The 15,877-nt window shown below is 39.6% G+C and overlaps 1 protein-coding gene across 2 annotated transcripts in view; it reads left to right on the forward strand.

Moving 5' to 3' along the window:
* The window catches only part of HOMER3 (homer scaffold protein 3), a 224,654-nt gene that overhangs the window by 93,880 nt on the left and 114,897 nt on the right, over positions 1 to 15,877 (forward strand). For both annotated transcript variants that reach the window (XM_068234198.1, XM_068234197.1), the window contains 3 exons: positions 1,006 to 1,162; positions 1,433 to 1,564; positions 13,596 to 13,700. In XM_068234198.1, coding sequence (XP_068090299.1) covers positions 1,006 to 1,162; positions 1,433 to 1,564; positions 13,596 to 13,700 — 394 coding nt within the window. The remainder of the gene's footprint in view (positions 1 to 1,005; positions 1,163 to 1,432; positions 1,565 to 13,595; positions 13,701 to 15,877) is intronic.

Genomic DNA, 15,877 nt, shown 5'->3' on the forward strand with positions numbered 1-15,877 from the left:
AGCTGTAATCCACCTTTGTCTTGTACTGTTAAAGGAAACCTTAAACCACCCCCAAATTTTTTTTTTAAATGATACCTACCTGGGGCTTCCACCAAACCCCTTCAGGCTGATTGGTCCCTCGCCATCGTCCTCCTCCTCTGATTCCTCCGACTGGATCTTCTGTTAGCTGGGCATGTGCGGCCCAACTGCGGGCACGCCCCATCGCAAAAGGGGGAGCGCACATGGCCGTGCTGCGCCTGCACTGACTGGCTTAATTACCGGGCTGCCTAGTGAAAGATCCAGGGGGTGTTGGAAGACAGCGAGGGACCAGTCGTCCTGAAGGAGGCTGGAGGAAGCCCAGGTATGTATTCTATAAACATTTTTTTTCTTTTTGATGGGCTCAGGTACACTTTAACTGTATTGTTTATATTGTATTGATGCACCTTGTATACTGTTGTACAGCACCATGGAAGATGCTGGCGCTATATAAATCAATAATAATATTAACCATGGATTAGCTGTGGAACCCAGTCTATAAGCACAGCAGATTCCACAAACAGCCTAATGCTCAACACACACCATACAATCTTGGTTGTACAGATTTACCAAATCTATGTAGTATAAGGGCCAACAGATTGAAAATACCTTGGATGATTAATTGGATAAGCTCCTATACTACATGAAAGTGGTAAGATTGAACAACCAAGATTGTATGGTGTGTGTTGAGCCTAAGAAGTTGGCCTTCCTGTACTGTTGGACTTTAAGTACTGCCAGCTATTTGTGCTGCTTGGTTGAGTTCTGGATAACCAGGACTCCTGTATATTTAAATGCAGGCTGACACAAACTTTTTATAAACAGAAAATGCAGTTTTTAGTGACCCAATAAAATTCTAAGCAAGGTGGAAATGGTGTCCAAAGATGGGTTACAATACCTGACATAGCAAGGGGGGGGGGGGTACTTTTTATTTTATGCATTACGATAATCTCCTTTAAGAGGTGAACAATCTTTCACTTCTCTTCTCCACAGGGAACAGCCAATTTTTAGCACCCGAGCTCATGTTTTTCAGATCGACCCAGTCACCAAAAAGAACTGGATTCCAGCCAGCAAGCATGCTGCCACCGTCTCCTACTTTTATGACGCCACCAGGAATGTGTATCGCATCATCAGCGTGGGTGGCAACAAGGTGAGGCACAATAAGAAGGAATGTCATAGCAGTGACGCTTGGCTGTGTTTGTAAACATGCAATCATGTGCAGAGAAGGTCCAGGGTTTCTTCTTATAATTTCTGCGCACTTGATTAGGTATTAAAAGTCATCAAACTAAAGCATTACAGATCTTCTGAAACTGCTTTTCCTTACAAATATTTTACTATACCACTACTACAAGTGCACCAGATTCCTGAAGAATTCAAGTGTAAAAGGGTATTAATTAAACAGTTTTTTTTATTTGCACAGGCCATCATCAACAGTACTATAACTCCTAACATGACTTTCACCAAAACATCACAGAAGTTTGGACAATGGGCTGACAGTCGAGCCAACACTGTGTATGGACTGGGCTTTGCTTCTGAACAGAACCTCTCCCAGGTAAGTCATAGTGCCAGAACACCTTCATATATGATGGTGAATGCTTTGTGGACAATACAGGACACCGTTGCCTGGAATCCCCCCATGTGTATTGTTGTTTTCCCTTAAAGGGAACCTGAAGTGAGAGGGACATGGCCGCTGACATATTTACTTCCTTTTAAACAATACCAGTTGCCTGGTGGTCCTGCTGATCCTCTGCCTCTAAGGGCTCGTTTCCACTGTTGCGGTGCAGAATAGCCTGGATTCCACCGCAGAAGAAATCGCATGCGGCTGCGTTTCCGCATGCGGATTTAGCCGCGATTTCGCATGCGATTTCGCATGGCAAGGCGAATTTAACCATGTCACTGCCTGAGTAAAGCTCCATAGCAAACCATGCGAAATCGCACGCGAAATCGCGGGGAAATCCGCATGACAAAGCCGCATGCGATTTCCCTATTAAATGCATTCGCGACGATTCGCCCGCATTCCTCCCACACGCGAAATCTGACGGCTCTGCCGTGCAGATTTCTGCCGCACCGAAAAACGCTCCCACCGCCGCACAAGTGGAAACAGCCCCATCCACTTACATTGACTATGCGAATCCACATGCAGTGCCCGCATGCGGATTCGCTATAGTGGAAACGAGCTCTAATACTTTTAGCAATAGATCCTGAACAAGCATGCAGTAGATCAGATGTTTCTGACAAAAATCTGACTAGATTAGCTGGGTGCTTGTTTCAGGTGTGTGATTCAGATACAGCTGATGCCAGAATGATCAACAGAACTGCCAGGCAACTGGTATTGTTTAAAAGACAATAAATATGGCAGCCTCTATATCCCTCTTGCTTCAAGTTCCCTTTAATAATAGTAAGAACTTTGTAGCTTCTTGTGTATGAGCATGAACATTCACTCATTAGCACTGAGGACCGTGGACACTAAACAAGATCAACTGGATGTTTCCTGAAGCCTGGGATGTAAATCTATCTATTTTGGGAATGTGACGCGCATGTGTCACAGTGTAACATTTAGACAAATGATAAACACATGTTTAGCAGTAAGCACCAAGTCAGCAGCATACTGAACAAGATACCACATAGAAAGGCACGGCACAATAAATAAAAGAATTACAACTGTTACTAAACATTAAGCAAACAGGGAAAATACACACAATTTTCATCTAAAGTCAATTCAGTATTTGTTTAATGATCTGAAATAGCGAAAACCAACAGCAAAAGTCATCAATGCAAAGTCAATTCCTCAGCAGGGGCTTGGTTATAAGTGTTTTATGATCGCTAAGCAGGTAATATAAGTAATATAACCTGTGCTTAGGACATCTCAAAAGCACAATAAAAATGCATGCTAACAGTGTGGCTCATTATTAAAAAAAACTTTTTTACCTCTTCTTTTTGCATTTAAAAGTTTACCAGAGGATTTTATTACCCTACTTCCGAGGCCTGCCAAACTGCAGAAATGACAGGTAGATGAAGTCTGATGTAATTATTTTATTGGACACATTAGTAAAGAGCAAACAAAAGCTTTCCTCAGCAGGAAGGAAGGGGGGGGGGGTGATAGGACACTGTGCTTCAGAGAGGTTAGAAGAGTCACGGATGCTATCTTCACACCTACTCCTGGATAAATAATGGGCAGCTAGAAGGGGAGGGGGGAACATGGCAGCTCCTATAACTATTAAAAACTAGGAGACACTGCAGGGAAAAAAAGTGGTGCTTGGTTTCCTTTAAGGCATACGTGAGAACCCAGGATGGTTATGATAGGATTAAAGGGTACCGGAAGTGATGTGTGACACGATGAGATAAATGTGTGTATGTAGCTGTGTTGCTTGTTTTTGTTTGTAAAGCATTTAGGGCTGTAATTTCCAGTATCTCTGCAGTCAAACCGCAGTTGAATTTTGTAACTCTTAACTAATAACTAATTACAGGTGATAAAACTCTAGTGTGGCTAAATACCTTTCAGTGCATTTAATTGATAAAACATTCACTTGTTCAAGATTTGTTTGTATAGTAGCAGAAAACACGCACACACCCACACACACACACAAAACCTGTCATCATGTATCTGAGTACAAGCTTCAAACTAAAAATGTTCACTTCTAGATACAAAATAAGGGCCCATTCACACAAGGCCAAAACACTCTCCAATTATTATTATTATTATTGATTTATAAAGCGCCAACATATTCCGTGGCGCTGTACAAAGTAAGAAACAAACCTGGGGTACATAATAATACAGACAATGGTGTACACCAATATACAAAATACATAATTAGTGACAAAATACAAAGAATGATACAAAATACAAATTATCGAATTGGTAATGACAGTGATAAAAGTAACATGATGAATAAAATGTATAATGGTTACCAAGACACAAAAGGGAGAGAGAGCCCTGCCCTTGCGAGCTTACAATCTAAAGGGAATGGGGGGGGGGGGACAGGAGGAGGGGTAGTATGCAGCAAATATATAGAGGCCTTGTGTTTTAGGATACCTAGTAGGAGTGCAATTTGGTCTTAGTCCAAAGGGAAGTGGCCTAAGGTAGAGCATATGCTTGTCGGAACAAGTGTGTTTTTAGAGAGCGTTTAAAGGTAAGAAAGGTTGGCGAGTGACGGATGTGTTGTGGGAGGGCATTCCAGAGGAGGGGTGAAGCGGGTGCGAAGTCTTGTAAACGTGAATGTGAGGAGTTGATTCTAGAGGAGGACAACAGAAGATCATGTGCCGATCTGAGATTGCGATTGGGTTTGTATCTGGAGATTAGTGAGGATATGTACCGGGGAGAGAGACTGTGGAGAGCTCCAATCCATGGGGCATAAGCGCATGTGTAAGCAGATGCTATGTTAATCATCATCCGTTTACAATTGCCAATTACAATGGAGTGGCAACGGAAAGCAAAGTCCCCAACTGGCACTATTTTCCCGGAGCCTGCATACGCTGCAGATGCCGGGAAATTAGTGCAAGCCTATGGGAAGGGGCAGTGCTTGTTCCCAATAGGCTTTTTTCCTCCTTTGTTCCGGTTCTACTCACCTGTCTTATGTGTCTTCTGTCTTCATTTGGGGGTCCTCCACATGCAGTAACCACTTCTGGGCTCGAGGGCAAGCACGAGTATCAGAGTCCAGGCAGAACTATAGGGCTATCATTGCTTTGCAAAAGACCAATGGGAATCCTCTCTAGCACCAGCGAGGACTTTCATTGGTTCACTGATGGAGCAATGAGGATCCTCCCTTTTACTAGTTAGGATTCCCCTTGACCTATTCACTGGGGAACAGCATATCCGCTCAGGATATGCTGTGAACACGCCATTGTGCATCGAGAATGAGTGTGAACCTAGCCTTAGTATGGGATTTTAGGAATATTCTATTTTTAGGATTAAGTCTTCTGATACAATTGTTTATCTCATCAATTTATTCTCACTTCAGATTTTCTGTAAAACCTATAAAGAAAACCTTATATTTCTCACCGTATTCTTGCATATAGGATTATGATCATTCATGGCCATGGCAAGGACCCCAAGAAACCACTAAAAGCTCTACAGAAGTTGCCTACAGACCTCCCCTGAATGTAGAGGATGGGTTGCAGAAAATCAACAATCACACAATATCATGTCATGATTGTATTCATCTTAGCGCAAAAAAACCCTTTCATGCAAATACAATAAGAACAAAATATGAAGCACTTTTGTGACATTAAACTATATTCTAATTCTTCTGGGTTTTATAATATTTAGTTTGCAACACAAAACAACTGCATTTTAGGATGGTAAAATGTGCCTTTTGGGAACACATCTGGTCTAAACCAATGTAATTCATAAGACGTCATGCTTGGCTGAAAAAATTGGAGATGGATTTTGGATCAACAATGGGTGATCTGATCTATTGCTACCTTTCTGTGCATTGTATGCTTGTTCTCAGAGGTTGAACCATGGTAGCAGCGTAGGACTTTAGTTACACACTCATAAATGGAACAAAGTTAACCTATCAAGTATATTAACATTTTAGAATATTCAGAAGAAATACTGCAATAAGTGTACCACACCTAATATAATGAGGAAACAATATTCTACACCATTTACCCAAAACGTTGTGATGCCAAATAAATTGCAATCAAAAACAGAATAAATTAAATAGTTGTGAGACAGCATAGCAAATGTTGATTTTTTTGGGGGCCCTGGAGCTCAGATAAGCACTTTTGCACAGATAACTGAAGTTTCTTAACTCTTTCTGTACTGGAAACAATATCTGTGCTGCTAATGTTTTATTTCTTAGCTGTACTACACATACAATTTATTATATCATAGTTAATTTTCACTTCAGATTCCATTTAATGCCAGCAACACATTTCCCAAAACGTTCGTACAGGGGCATGTCTATGTATAAAAATCAATAATTACTAAATAAATAAAAGGGTTTACCATTGTGTTGTAGTATCTCTCCCTTTAGCAACTCTCCATAAACATTTGGAAACTAAGGAGACCAGTTGTTGTTGTTCTGAAAGTGAAATATTGACCCATTCTTACTTGATATATATTTTCTGCCACTCCACAATTTGGGGTCTCTTTTGACATAGTTTTCATTTCATAATATGCCAAGTGTTTTCACCGGGCAGCAGGTCTGGACCACGGGCAGATCAAAGTCTGTCAATTCCTGTTAGAATGCAGTTTCTCAGTGTCTTGCTAAAATAAGTAAGGTTTTCTCTGAAAAAGACATTATCTGGATGGCAGTGTACGTTACTCAGAAAACCTGTATGAATCATTCAGCATTAATTTATTGGACTCCTGGGCAGTTTTCCCACTTCACCACCGTTTATCTCAAATGAGGATATTTGATTGTTTGCAGCGAGTCTCACAGTCTCCATTTGTGTTCATGGACTCCAGAAGACATAAAAATGCTTCCTCTGAACAATGGAGGTTGTACAAGCTCCATCAGGTTCTCTCATGGATTTTTCCTCAAAATCCATAAGGGACCAATCTGTAGTTTCTTTCACTGGGAGAGCAAACAGTGTCTAATTACACATATTGAAAGAATTCTGACAGATGAATGTTAAATCGGGTGGAATAATCACTCCATGCTAGGATAAAGCCTTTCTGCAGAACATCACTAATTAGACTCACTCTGCTTCCAAGCCAGGGCCTCCATCTATATGGGCTACAAGTGGGCAGACAAACGGGATTGTCATATATAGGTTCCAATGCTAACCTCTTTATTTCTAAGTATAGTTTTATTAAAAAAAACTCCTTGGCAGCACCATTTGCCAGAAAGGCTACAAACAGTAACGGATTACAGTGTGCAACAACAGAATATACTGAATCAGATCAGTAAATTAATCTCTTTTTAATAATCCCAGGATCAGGTGCAGCTCCTCCAAACTGGCAGATTCAAAAAAGGCTAAAAGACAAAAAATTGTTCTTATTGATGCTTATGCAGTAATATTAAAGGTTGAAAAGTAAAAGATTTTCCACTCACTCGATTAAGGATAATAAGGGAACGAGAGGGGGTGTATCAATAGTGACTCTACTTCCACTTTTTGGGGTACACTCTCCAGTACATTGATTGTGTTAATCTAGCACCCCTAAAGTGGTTTATATTAGCCTACTTAGACTAGGGCTTCCCTGTGTTTTAGATCTTGCTGGGTATCTTCTGACAATTCTTGAGGGTTTGTCTTGCCAAACGATATGAGAGATTAGAGCTTAAAGGGGCACTACAGAGAAAAACTGTAAAATTTAAAATATGTGCAAACACATACAAATAAGAAGTACATATTTTCCAGAGTAAAATGAGCCATAAATTACTTTTCTCCTATGTTGCTGTCACTTACAGTAAGTAGTAGAAATCTGACAGAAGTGACAGGTTTTGGACTAGTCCATCTCGTTATAGAGGATTCTCAGGGATATATTTGTTTTCAAAAGCACTTAGTGAATGTCAGTTGCTCTGTCCAACTGCCAAAAAACTGTGTAGGAAGCAGGGAAGCTGGCCAGCATCATTGTTTAAATCATTTTTAGGGAATATCTTTCTTTCCACTATAACTTAAACTATCTACTACACTATTAAATAGTGTAGCCATTCTGGGTACAATATATAGCTGTAAAGACTGGAGCTTCAGACAGTTTAAGAATTATAAGGACGTAATTGAACTGATGTGAACTTCTTTATTTTTAAAGGACAACTGAAGTGAGAAGAATATGAATGAATGAATAATACCAGTTGCCTGTCTGCCCTGCTGAGCTATTTGACTGCAGTAGTGTTTGAATCACAACAGAAACAAGCATGCAGCTAATCAGTCAGATCTGACAATATTGTCAGAAACATCTGATCTGCATGCTTGTTCATGGTCTATAGCTAAAAGTATTAGAGGCAGAGGATCAGCAGGGTTGCCAGGCAACTGGAATTGCTTAAACGGAAATAAATATGGCAGCCTCCATATCCCTCTCACTGCAGTTGTCCTTTAAGGTGCTGGTAAGAATTTTCACATTTAGTGTGACAGTGAAGGAACAGGTATATCTTTCACATTAGCGGCAGAGGCATTTGCTAGGTCAGTGACTTTATTGGCTTAGCGGTACCTATAGAACATTTCAAATTTAAATAAAACATCAAGAGTTGTAAAAACTCCGGGCCCTTGTCATCCCTTAAACAACGCTATCTAGTCTAAGCAAACTTATCAGAGAACATATGTGCTAATAAAGATTCAGGTTTATTATTTTTTATACTAAATTCTACCTATGAATATCACGCCGTTGCAGCTGAATTAGACAATAATGTGTTAAACGGAACCTGTTCCGTAAAAGGAATATGCAGGATGCCATCTTCATAAACAATTCTAGTTGCCTGGATTCTGTGCTGAGCTTTTGGCTGCAATGAGCATGCAGCCAATGGAGTCAGACCAAAGTCAAAGCATCTGATCTGCTTGCTCATTCTGGGCCAGTGACTTATAGTATTAGAGGCAGATCATCAGCACAGAAGTCAGGCAACTGGCATTGTTTATTAGAGAATGAAGATTGCAGCCTCTATATTACTACCACTTCAGGTTCCCTTTCAGTTCATTTTGGGCTATTTCAGCTCCTGAAAAATCCAACCAGAACCTAGGCAGCTGTACTTCACCTTGATATATTTTTATTTTATGACATCTTTTTTATCTCACTATGCTAAATAAGCATAATCACTATTTTGCATGTACTGCCAACCAAATAACAAACAAAAAGAAAACAAATGATGCTGGCATTGTACCGAAAGACACCAAACAATGTTCTTGCAAAAGTCATGTATTACAAAGAATACATATCACCTACGGTAAATATAGATAAATTAATAATCCAAAAGCTAATTTAAAAATATCTTGTATGACATTTGTAAATGTAGCATACATATTTGTGTGCTACATTTCCTTAAAAGCCAGATTAAGCCTTTCAGTCTGGATTTTAACATCTCCAGGGATGAAGCTGTCCTGAGTGTTGTAGAGAGTTTCAAAGGGTAGGGGTGGCATAGTTGAATTCTCTGGCACCAAAAATTTCAGTCTGGGGGTGACCAAGTTATCAAATCCTAGGAAGTGAGGTGAAGTTGCAATAAACCTTTCAGGTATCTAAGGCCTAAATTGTGTATCTGTTTGAAAGTTAGTAGGCCATACTTGAAAAGGATTCTCCATTTTATAGGTAGCCAGTAGAGTGAATAAAGAATCGGGAGTTATGTGGCGCCAGTGGAGTGAATAAAGAATCGGGAGTTGTGTGGCGCCAGTGGAGTGAATAAAGAATCGGGAGTTATGTGGCGCCAGTGGAGTGAATAAAGAATCGGGAGTTATGTGGCGCCAGTGGAGTGAATAAAGAATCGGGAGTTGTGTGGCGCCAGTGGAGTGAATAAAGAATCGGGAGTTATGTGGCGCCAGTGGAGCGAATAAAGAATCGGGAGTTATGTGGCGCCAGTGGAGTGAATAAAGAATCGGCAGTTATGTGGCGCCAGTGGAGTGAATAAAGAATCGGCAGTTATGTGGCGCCAGTGGAGTGAATAAAGAATCGGGAGTTATGTGGCACCAGTGGAGTGAATAAAGAATCGGCAGTTATGTGGCGCCAGTGGAGTGAATAAAGAATCGGGAGTTATGTGGCGCCAGTGGAGTGAATAAAGAATCGGGAGTTATGTGGCAATGGCGAGGTTGATTTGTTAACATACTGACAGTGGAATTCTGTACTAACTGCAGGCAATGCAGGTCTTTATTTGGAAGGCCTGTACAGATGAAGGCATATGTGATAAAGCACATACGTCTTCTGGGGGTATGACATGTTTCAGTTTTGCAATGTTCCTTAGGTGAAAGTAGGAATATTTCACAACATATGTCCCTGCCAATTAGTACACCCAAATTGCACAAAAGGTCAGAGCTATTTAGGTCCGAGATCCCTACCCTCAGTGTTGCTTATTGAGGCTTGTGCTGTTTTGCTGCCAAGAACTGATCGCTGATAACAAGAACTTCCGTTTGTCAGCATTTAGATGTAATTTCTTTATCTGGGCTGCAACATCACATGAGCATCATAAATAGTATAACATGATCAGACACAGGACAGCATATGTGTCGCTTCCTGGTCCAAGATCCTGAGTGCTGTAAAATACAACAACATACTGGTATTGTTATCGTCTTTATTATTGGCCATCCACATGAGTTTATGATCTGTGTTCACTTTTGATGATAATCATGACAATGATGATGCACATCAGACAAATAGATTTCTGTTACTGTCTGTTTCTTCTCCATCATCAGGCTCTTGATTTAGTCATATATGATGATAAATAAAATATTGAGTTTGTCACTCATACCTCCAGGCAAAGCCAATGACAGGTGGAGTGCCTATGCTTTAAAGGGGGAATGACAGCCCCTTTACATTTCAGTTTCCAAATACCATATAAGCAGGTATCTCCTATTACCCAATAAGTAAAGCCAAGTTTTTGATACACAAGCAATAACTTTTCAGCACTCTGAAATTGAAAAAGTACCAAAATCTTTGTGAAATAATGCTCTCAAAATTATTATAAATATCTTCTTGCTTGCCAGTGGCATAAAATGCATCGTTATTGATTAGGTGTTATATCACCTAGGAGAAAACTTAGGAGAAAAAGAAATTCTCTTTTTCTCCTAAATTTTCTCCTGGGTGATGTTTTCACATTTATTAATAAAATGTCTTTGAAGCCACCAGCAAGCAAAAATAAAAAGATTTGAATAATTTTGCCAGTACTTTTTTGCCTATTTTTTGGTACTTTTTCAATAGTAAAGTGCAAAAGTTATTTTAAACATAAGATGAAAAATGATCTCCTAGGAGAAAACTTAGGAGAAAAAGGTAATTGGATCAGGCCCAAAGTGAATTGAGAATGGGCCATATAGGCCCTGATTCAATTCACTTTTTGATTCTATTCTAAGTTTTCTTGTAGCAGATAATTTTTCATCTTCTGTTTAAAATAACTTTTTAACACTTTGCAATCCAAAAAGTACTAAAAAGTAGGTGAAAAGGTACTGTAAAAATTATATTTTCTTGCTTGCTGGTGGCTTAAAATGCATTATATTGATAATGTGTGAAAATGTCACGTAGGAGAAAACTTAGGAGAAAAAGTGAATTGCATATGGGCCTATATGTCTCTTCTTCAGGGCCTACAGAACATTTTTCAACCATCACACAGCTGCTGTTTTCGATATTCCGGATAAGGAATGTATGAGGAGTACTGTGTGACAGTCGTGAAGTGTTTTGTATGCCCTGAAGAAGAGACATTATGGCCCATATGCAATTCACTTTTTCTTTTGAGTTTTCTCCTAAGAGATAATTTTTCATCTTTGATTTAAAATAACTTTTTAGCACTTTGCAACAGAAAAAGTACCAAAAAGTAGGTGAAAAGGTACTACCAAAATTACTTTGACCATTTGTTTGCTTGTCGGTGGCTTAAAAGGCATTTTATTGACAAGTTTGAAAATATCACCTAGGAGAAAACTCAGGAGAAAAAGTTAATTGCATATGGGCCTATGTCTCAAAACAGTGACTTTATGTTTTTAAAGAATACCATTTGAAATTGAGTAATAGGAAGTGCCTAGGTTTATGACACTTGGAATGTGATAATAAATGTCACGTGTGTTGCCACATCCAAGGAAAAATATTATGAAAGACTTGTAATTTCCCTGTTATTATCATCATCATCATCCTGCCAGCTCCAAGATGCGGCTGATGCTGTTGCCGTGGTGCCTCACCCAAGGACATTCAATGTTTGTCTTTTTTCATCCCAGGCTTCCATGACCAGTTCTGTAGATATAAAGTTTTTCTATTTCCTTTATTGCTTTGTTTAAACGAAAAAAAAGAAAGACAGAAGAAGAAGACGCTCCCTGAGCTTTTATCCAGGATTGAGTTTAGATGAAGACACTGTAGGGAAAAAGTATGGTATTGCTATTAGCATTCTTAAACCGATACCTTTTTTTGATTTTTTTGATATTTTGATATTTCTGTAATTTCTTTGTGGATGCAGAACCACTAAAACGTCAGACTATTTGCATCCTTACGGTTGGTGCTAATAATTAATTTAAAAGAATGCTAATAGCAAAAACACACTTTTTCCCTACAGTGTCTTCATCTAAACTCATTCCTGGATAGAAGCCCTTGCAAACGTATTTATTTTTTTAAAAGAAAGAAAAGAAAAAGAAAAGCCCATCTTTATAAAACAAGAACAACGCCTGGAGTACAATCTGTGGAGTCAAGGAGGATCATGCTTTTTAAATCGTTTCATGTTACGTTATTAGAAAAGACATGTGTGAAGCCGGAGATGTTTTTGATGCTTGCTGGATAAGTGTGCAACTTAAGGGAGAGCTTAAGAAGGATCTTTTAACTTTCAAAGAACTCCTATTCACCTTAGAAATGTATGCTTATGAAAAAAAATGGCTTCAAAAGCTGTCATCACTGTGTTTGCAGCTGATGTTGTGTTCCTTATCTACCCAGTTTCACATAGTCAGATGTGTTATTGGTGCGTTGCCTTTAGTGATTGGACAGAGGAGAACAGTAATTATAACAGGAGATGGAGTTTGAGCTGTGAGTTTGGCTTGAAGCTGGGTAATAAGCATTGCTCTGCCACCACCACACATGTACTAAAGATACTAAGACCGTAACCATTATACTATTTAAAGCCACCCAAGTACTTAAAGATACACTGAAGAAAAAAAATTATGATATAATGAATTGGTTGTGTAGTACGGATAATTACTAGAACATTAGTAGTAAAGAAAATATTCTCATTTTTTTTTCAGTTATATAGTGTTTTTATAACATTGCATCATTGTCTAATTTTTGCAGTTTACACACTACTCAGCATTCTAAATGATTTTACAGAGCAGCCCAGAGGTTTGACCTGTCCTCTGGAGAGAAAAAGAAAATACAGTGACTGACAGTTGAGATACCAAGCTTCAGAAGACAGCTCTCTGCGACTTTGGAAAGTCGTGGAGCTCAATAGCTCTTTTGCATAGCTAACAACTAGAGTTTCTTAACTCTTCTTGTACTGGAAACATCATTAGACCCATGTCTCTGCTCCTAATGTTTTATTTCTTAGTTGTACTACACATACAAATCATTATATCATGATTTTTTTTCTCGCTTCCTTGTCTCTTTCAAGCCAAGTTAGTTGAAGCATACAATATCAGTTTTTAAAGGTAACTTGCCTTTTACTACATGATAACAGTAAAGAGGAACTACTTTGGTAACCAGGTGGCTACCAGCAGTGAGTGAAAGTGAGAGACTTGCAGACTCACAGGCAGAAGAACTGAAGTGAATTAACAGCCAGCAATGCAGTGCCTGGGCCAACAATGCAGCACTCCCACCACCAGGTGATGCCCCAGCTACTTACTTCTGTTTCTTAAGCCCCAAAACGGCCCTATTACAGTTCTTCCTCATGAGGACCGATATTCTCAGTCTGTGAAATATCTTTTTTATAATATGAAAATTTCACGGCACCCTTCTAAAGAGCACTGCAAAATAAGTACCCATAAGTACTGGGATAATTTGTTTTGTAAGCATAGCCCTAACTACTTTTTATCCTCTCCTTCAGTTTGCAGAGAAATTCCAGGAAGTGAGGGAAGCTGCTCGACTAGCAAGAGAAAGATCTCAGGATAAGACTGAGCTAACAAATCCAGCACTAAATATCACTGCACAGGTAAGCCACCATTCATACAAGAATGCCACAGAGCATGGGCCTGATCTGCTGAAGATCTCTATGCTGGTGGACAGTGAAGAAGCTGGACTGTGTTGGTTAGAAATTGATTGATGTTAAGTCATAACAAACCACAGCAAGCATTGTTGAAAAATCTGTGAAATTGCAGTCATGCCACTGCACAACTGCAGTCACACATTTCAATAAACTTTTTTGCTATGGTCTGCCATGATCTAATGAATGGTTCCAGCCAGGATGACAGGGTCACTTAGGCCTTCCACTGTTCTTTAGATTAGGCCTCCCACTGTTGTTTAGATTAGGCCTTCCACTGTTCATTACATTTGGAGAACTTCTGTGTTTCTATCAGATGTTATCAGTTGCGCTACAGTTTCCCAAATGGAACTGGTGTTCAGCATCAAGGAGAGGCCAATAGCACATGCCTCAGATCTCACAAAGGGAAAGTTATTGTATAATCCAAGGGTCCCCAAATGTTTTGGGTCGAGGGCCGGGTCAACATACATCAGACTGCTGGGGGGCGGAGTGTATACATAGAAGTCTTTGCGGGACAGACAGTGAAGCATACCTAGGTGACAACCTTCAGTCCAATTGGACAACAGTGTCACCTGATGTGGAATTTGATTGGAAACCAGCGAATTACTGCTTTCTGGCTTCATTCTATATGCGGACCACCAATATTTAAAGATGTAGCTGACCGCATCTATAATACATTTTGTGTGTGGGGGGCCGGTAAAAAATCCTCAGGGGGCCAACCTTCTGAATCTAATTGTAAGTATTCAAGGAATCAGCATTCCCATGGGAGCCTGATGTTAGAGATTGTTATTTATAGATACTGTACATGGTTTACATGATAATATCGTAAAAGTAGTATAAGATGAACGATAGTGATATGAGCGCAATAAAATTTGAATACTGTAATCACAGCCAGAGGAATCCCGATCCACAGTGGAACAAAGAAGATAAATAAAGAATAATCCGTCTCACTCTCTTTGCAACTGCAGTACCCGGTGCTCAAAACAGATGTGGCCACCACCAAGGCACAAACCACAAAGGGCGTTTAGTTGTGCAAACACAGAGTGTATATTTATTCAAAATCGCAGTCACAAAGATAAAACCAGAACTCACACTGAGGGTCCATGCACACTGGACCCCTCTTGCATAGTATCACATAAAAAGGTATCTATATGGACACGGCGGTCGCATACACCTTTTGATATCACCTCACTCAGGTGGATTGGAGTAGCCCGTTCTCCTTCTAGTATAATGCATTATTTATCACAGTCTTTTTTTAAGTTACTTTAATCTCACTTAGTATAAGTGCATCATCTTTTAAATGACCCCTGAAGTGAGAGGGACATGGAGGCTGCAAAATGTATTTCCTTTTAAACAATGCTGATTCCCTGGCTCTCCTGCTCATCCTCTGCCTCCAATAATTGGAAGTTACCGAGCCAGAGCAAGTATGCGGATCAGATACTCTGACCACACTGGATACATGCTGGTTTTTCTTGTGTGATTCAGACAATTGTTATTGTTAATAAATAAATAAATATGGCAACCTCCACATCCTTCACACCACAGGGTCACTATAAGGAACCTGAAGAGTTGTCTGTAACCCATAGCAACCCATCATAAATCAGATTATAGTGTTGTTCTGCTGCTATAGGTTAAGGCACATAACTGCTATTGGCATTATATTGTTTTGTAATATTACATTTTAGAAATGTTTGTTCTTAAACCACGCTTTTTCAATGCATTGCTTTTTCTCTTTTTATTAATGGACTTTGTTTGCTTATGTCTTCCACCTAGACAGGTTGCTTATTCTTGCTCAGGGGTGATGCACACAGACACTGCCACAGGCTGGCTGTATCACATAATGGCACTCCAGTATCCCTCACAGTGCCAGACACTGGAGAGGCCTGCTGGATTAACCACTATCATTTCAGGGCATTGAACAGATGGGAGAAAAACTCACTGTTGGTTTTAAACAAGCTGTTACATGATTATTGTACTGGAACTCGAGAGAACAAGAAAGCTAAATTAACACAAATAAGTGGTCGTTTGGAATTAAAGAGAAAAAAATCTATTTCGGAGAGGAAAACGTACTGCTTTCAGTCCAGCTCTGTATTCTGCAAGTATTCTTTCAGCTTGCTTTTGGGTTTTTT

Source organism: Hyperolius riggenbachi, chromosome 1, assembly GCF_040937935.1.
Source record: "Hyperolius riggenbachi isolate aHypRig1 chromosome 1, aHypRig1.pri, whole genome shotgun sequence".
In the NCBI taxonomy this organism is placed as follows: domain Eukaryota; kingdom Metazoa; phylum Chordata; class Amphibia; order Anura; family Hyperoliidae; genus Hyperolius; species Hyperolius riggenbachi.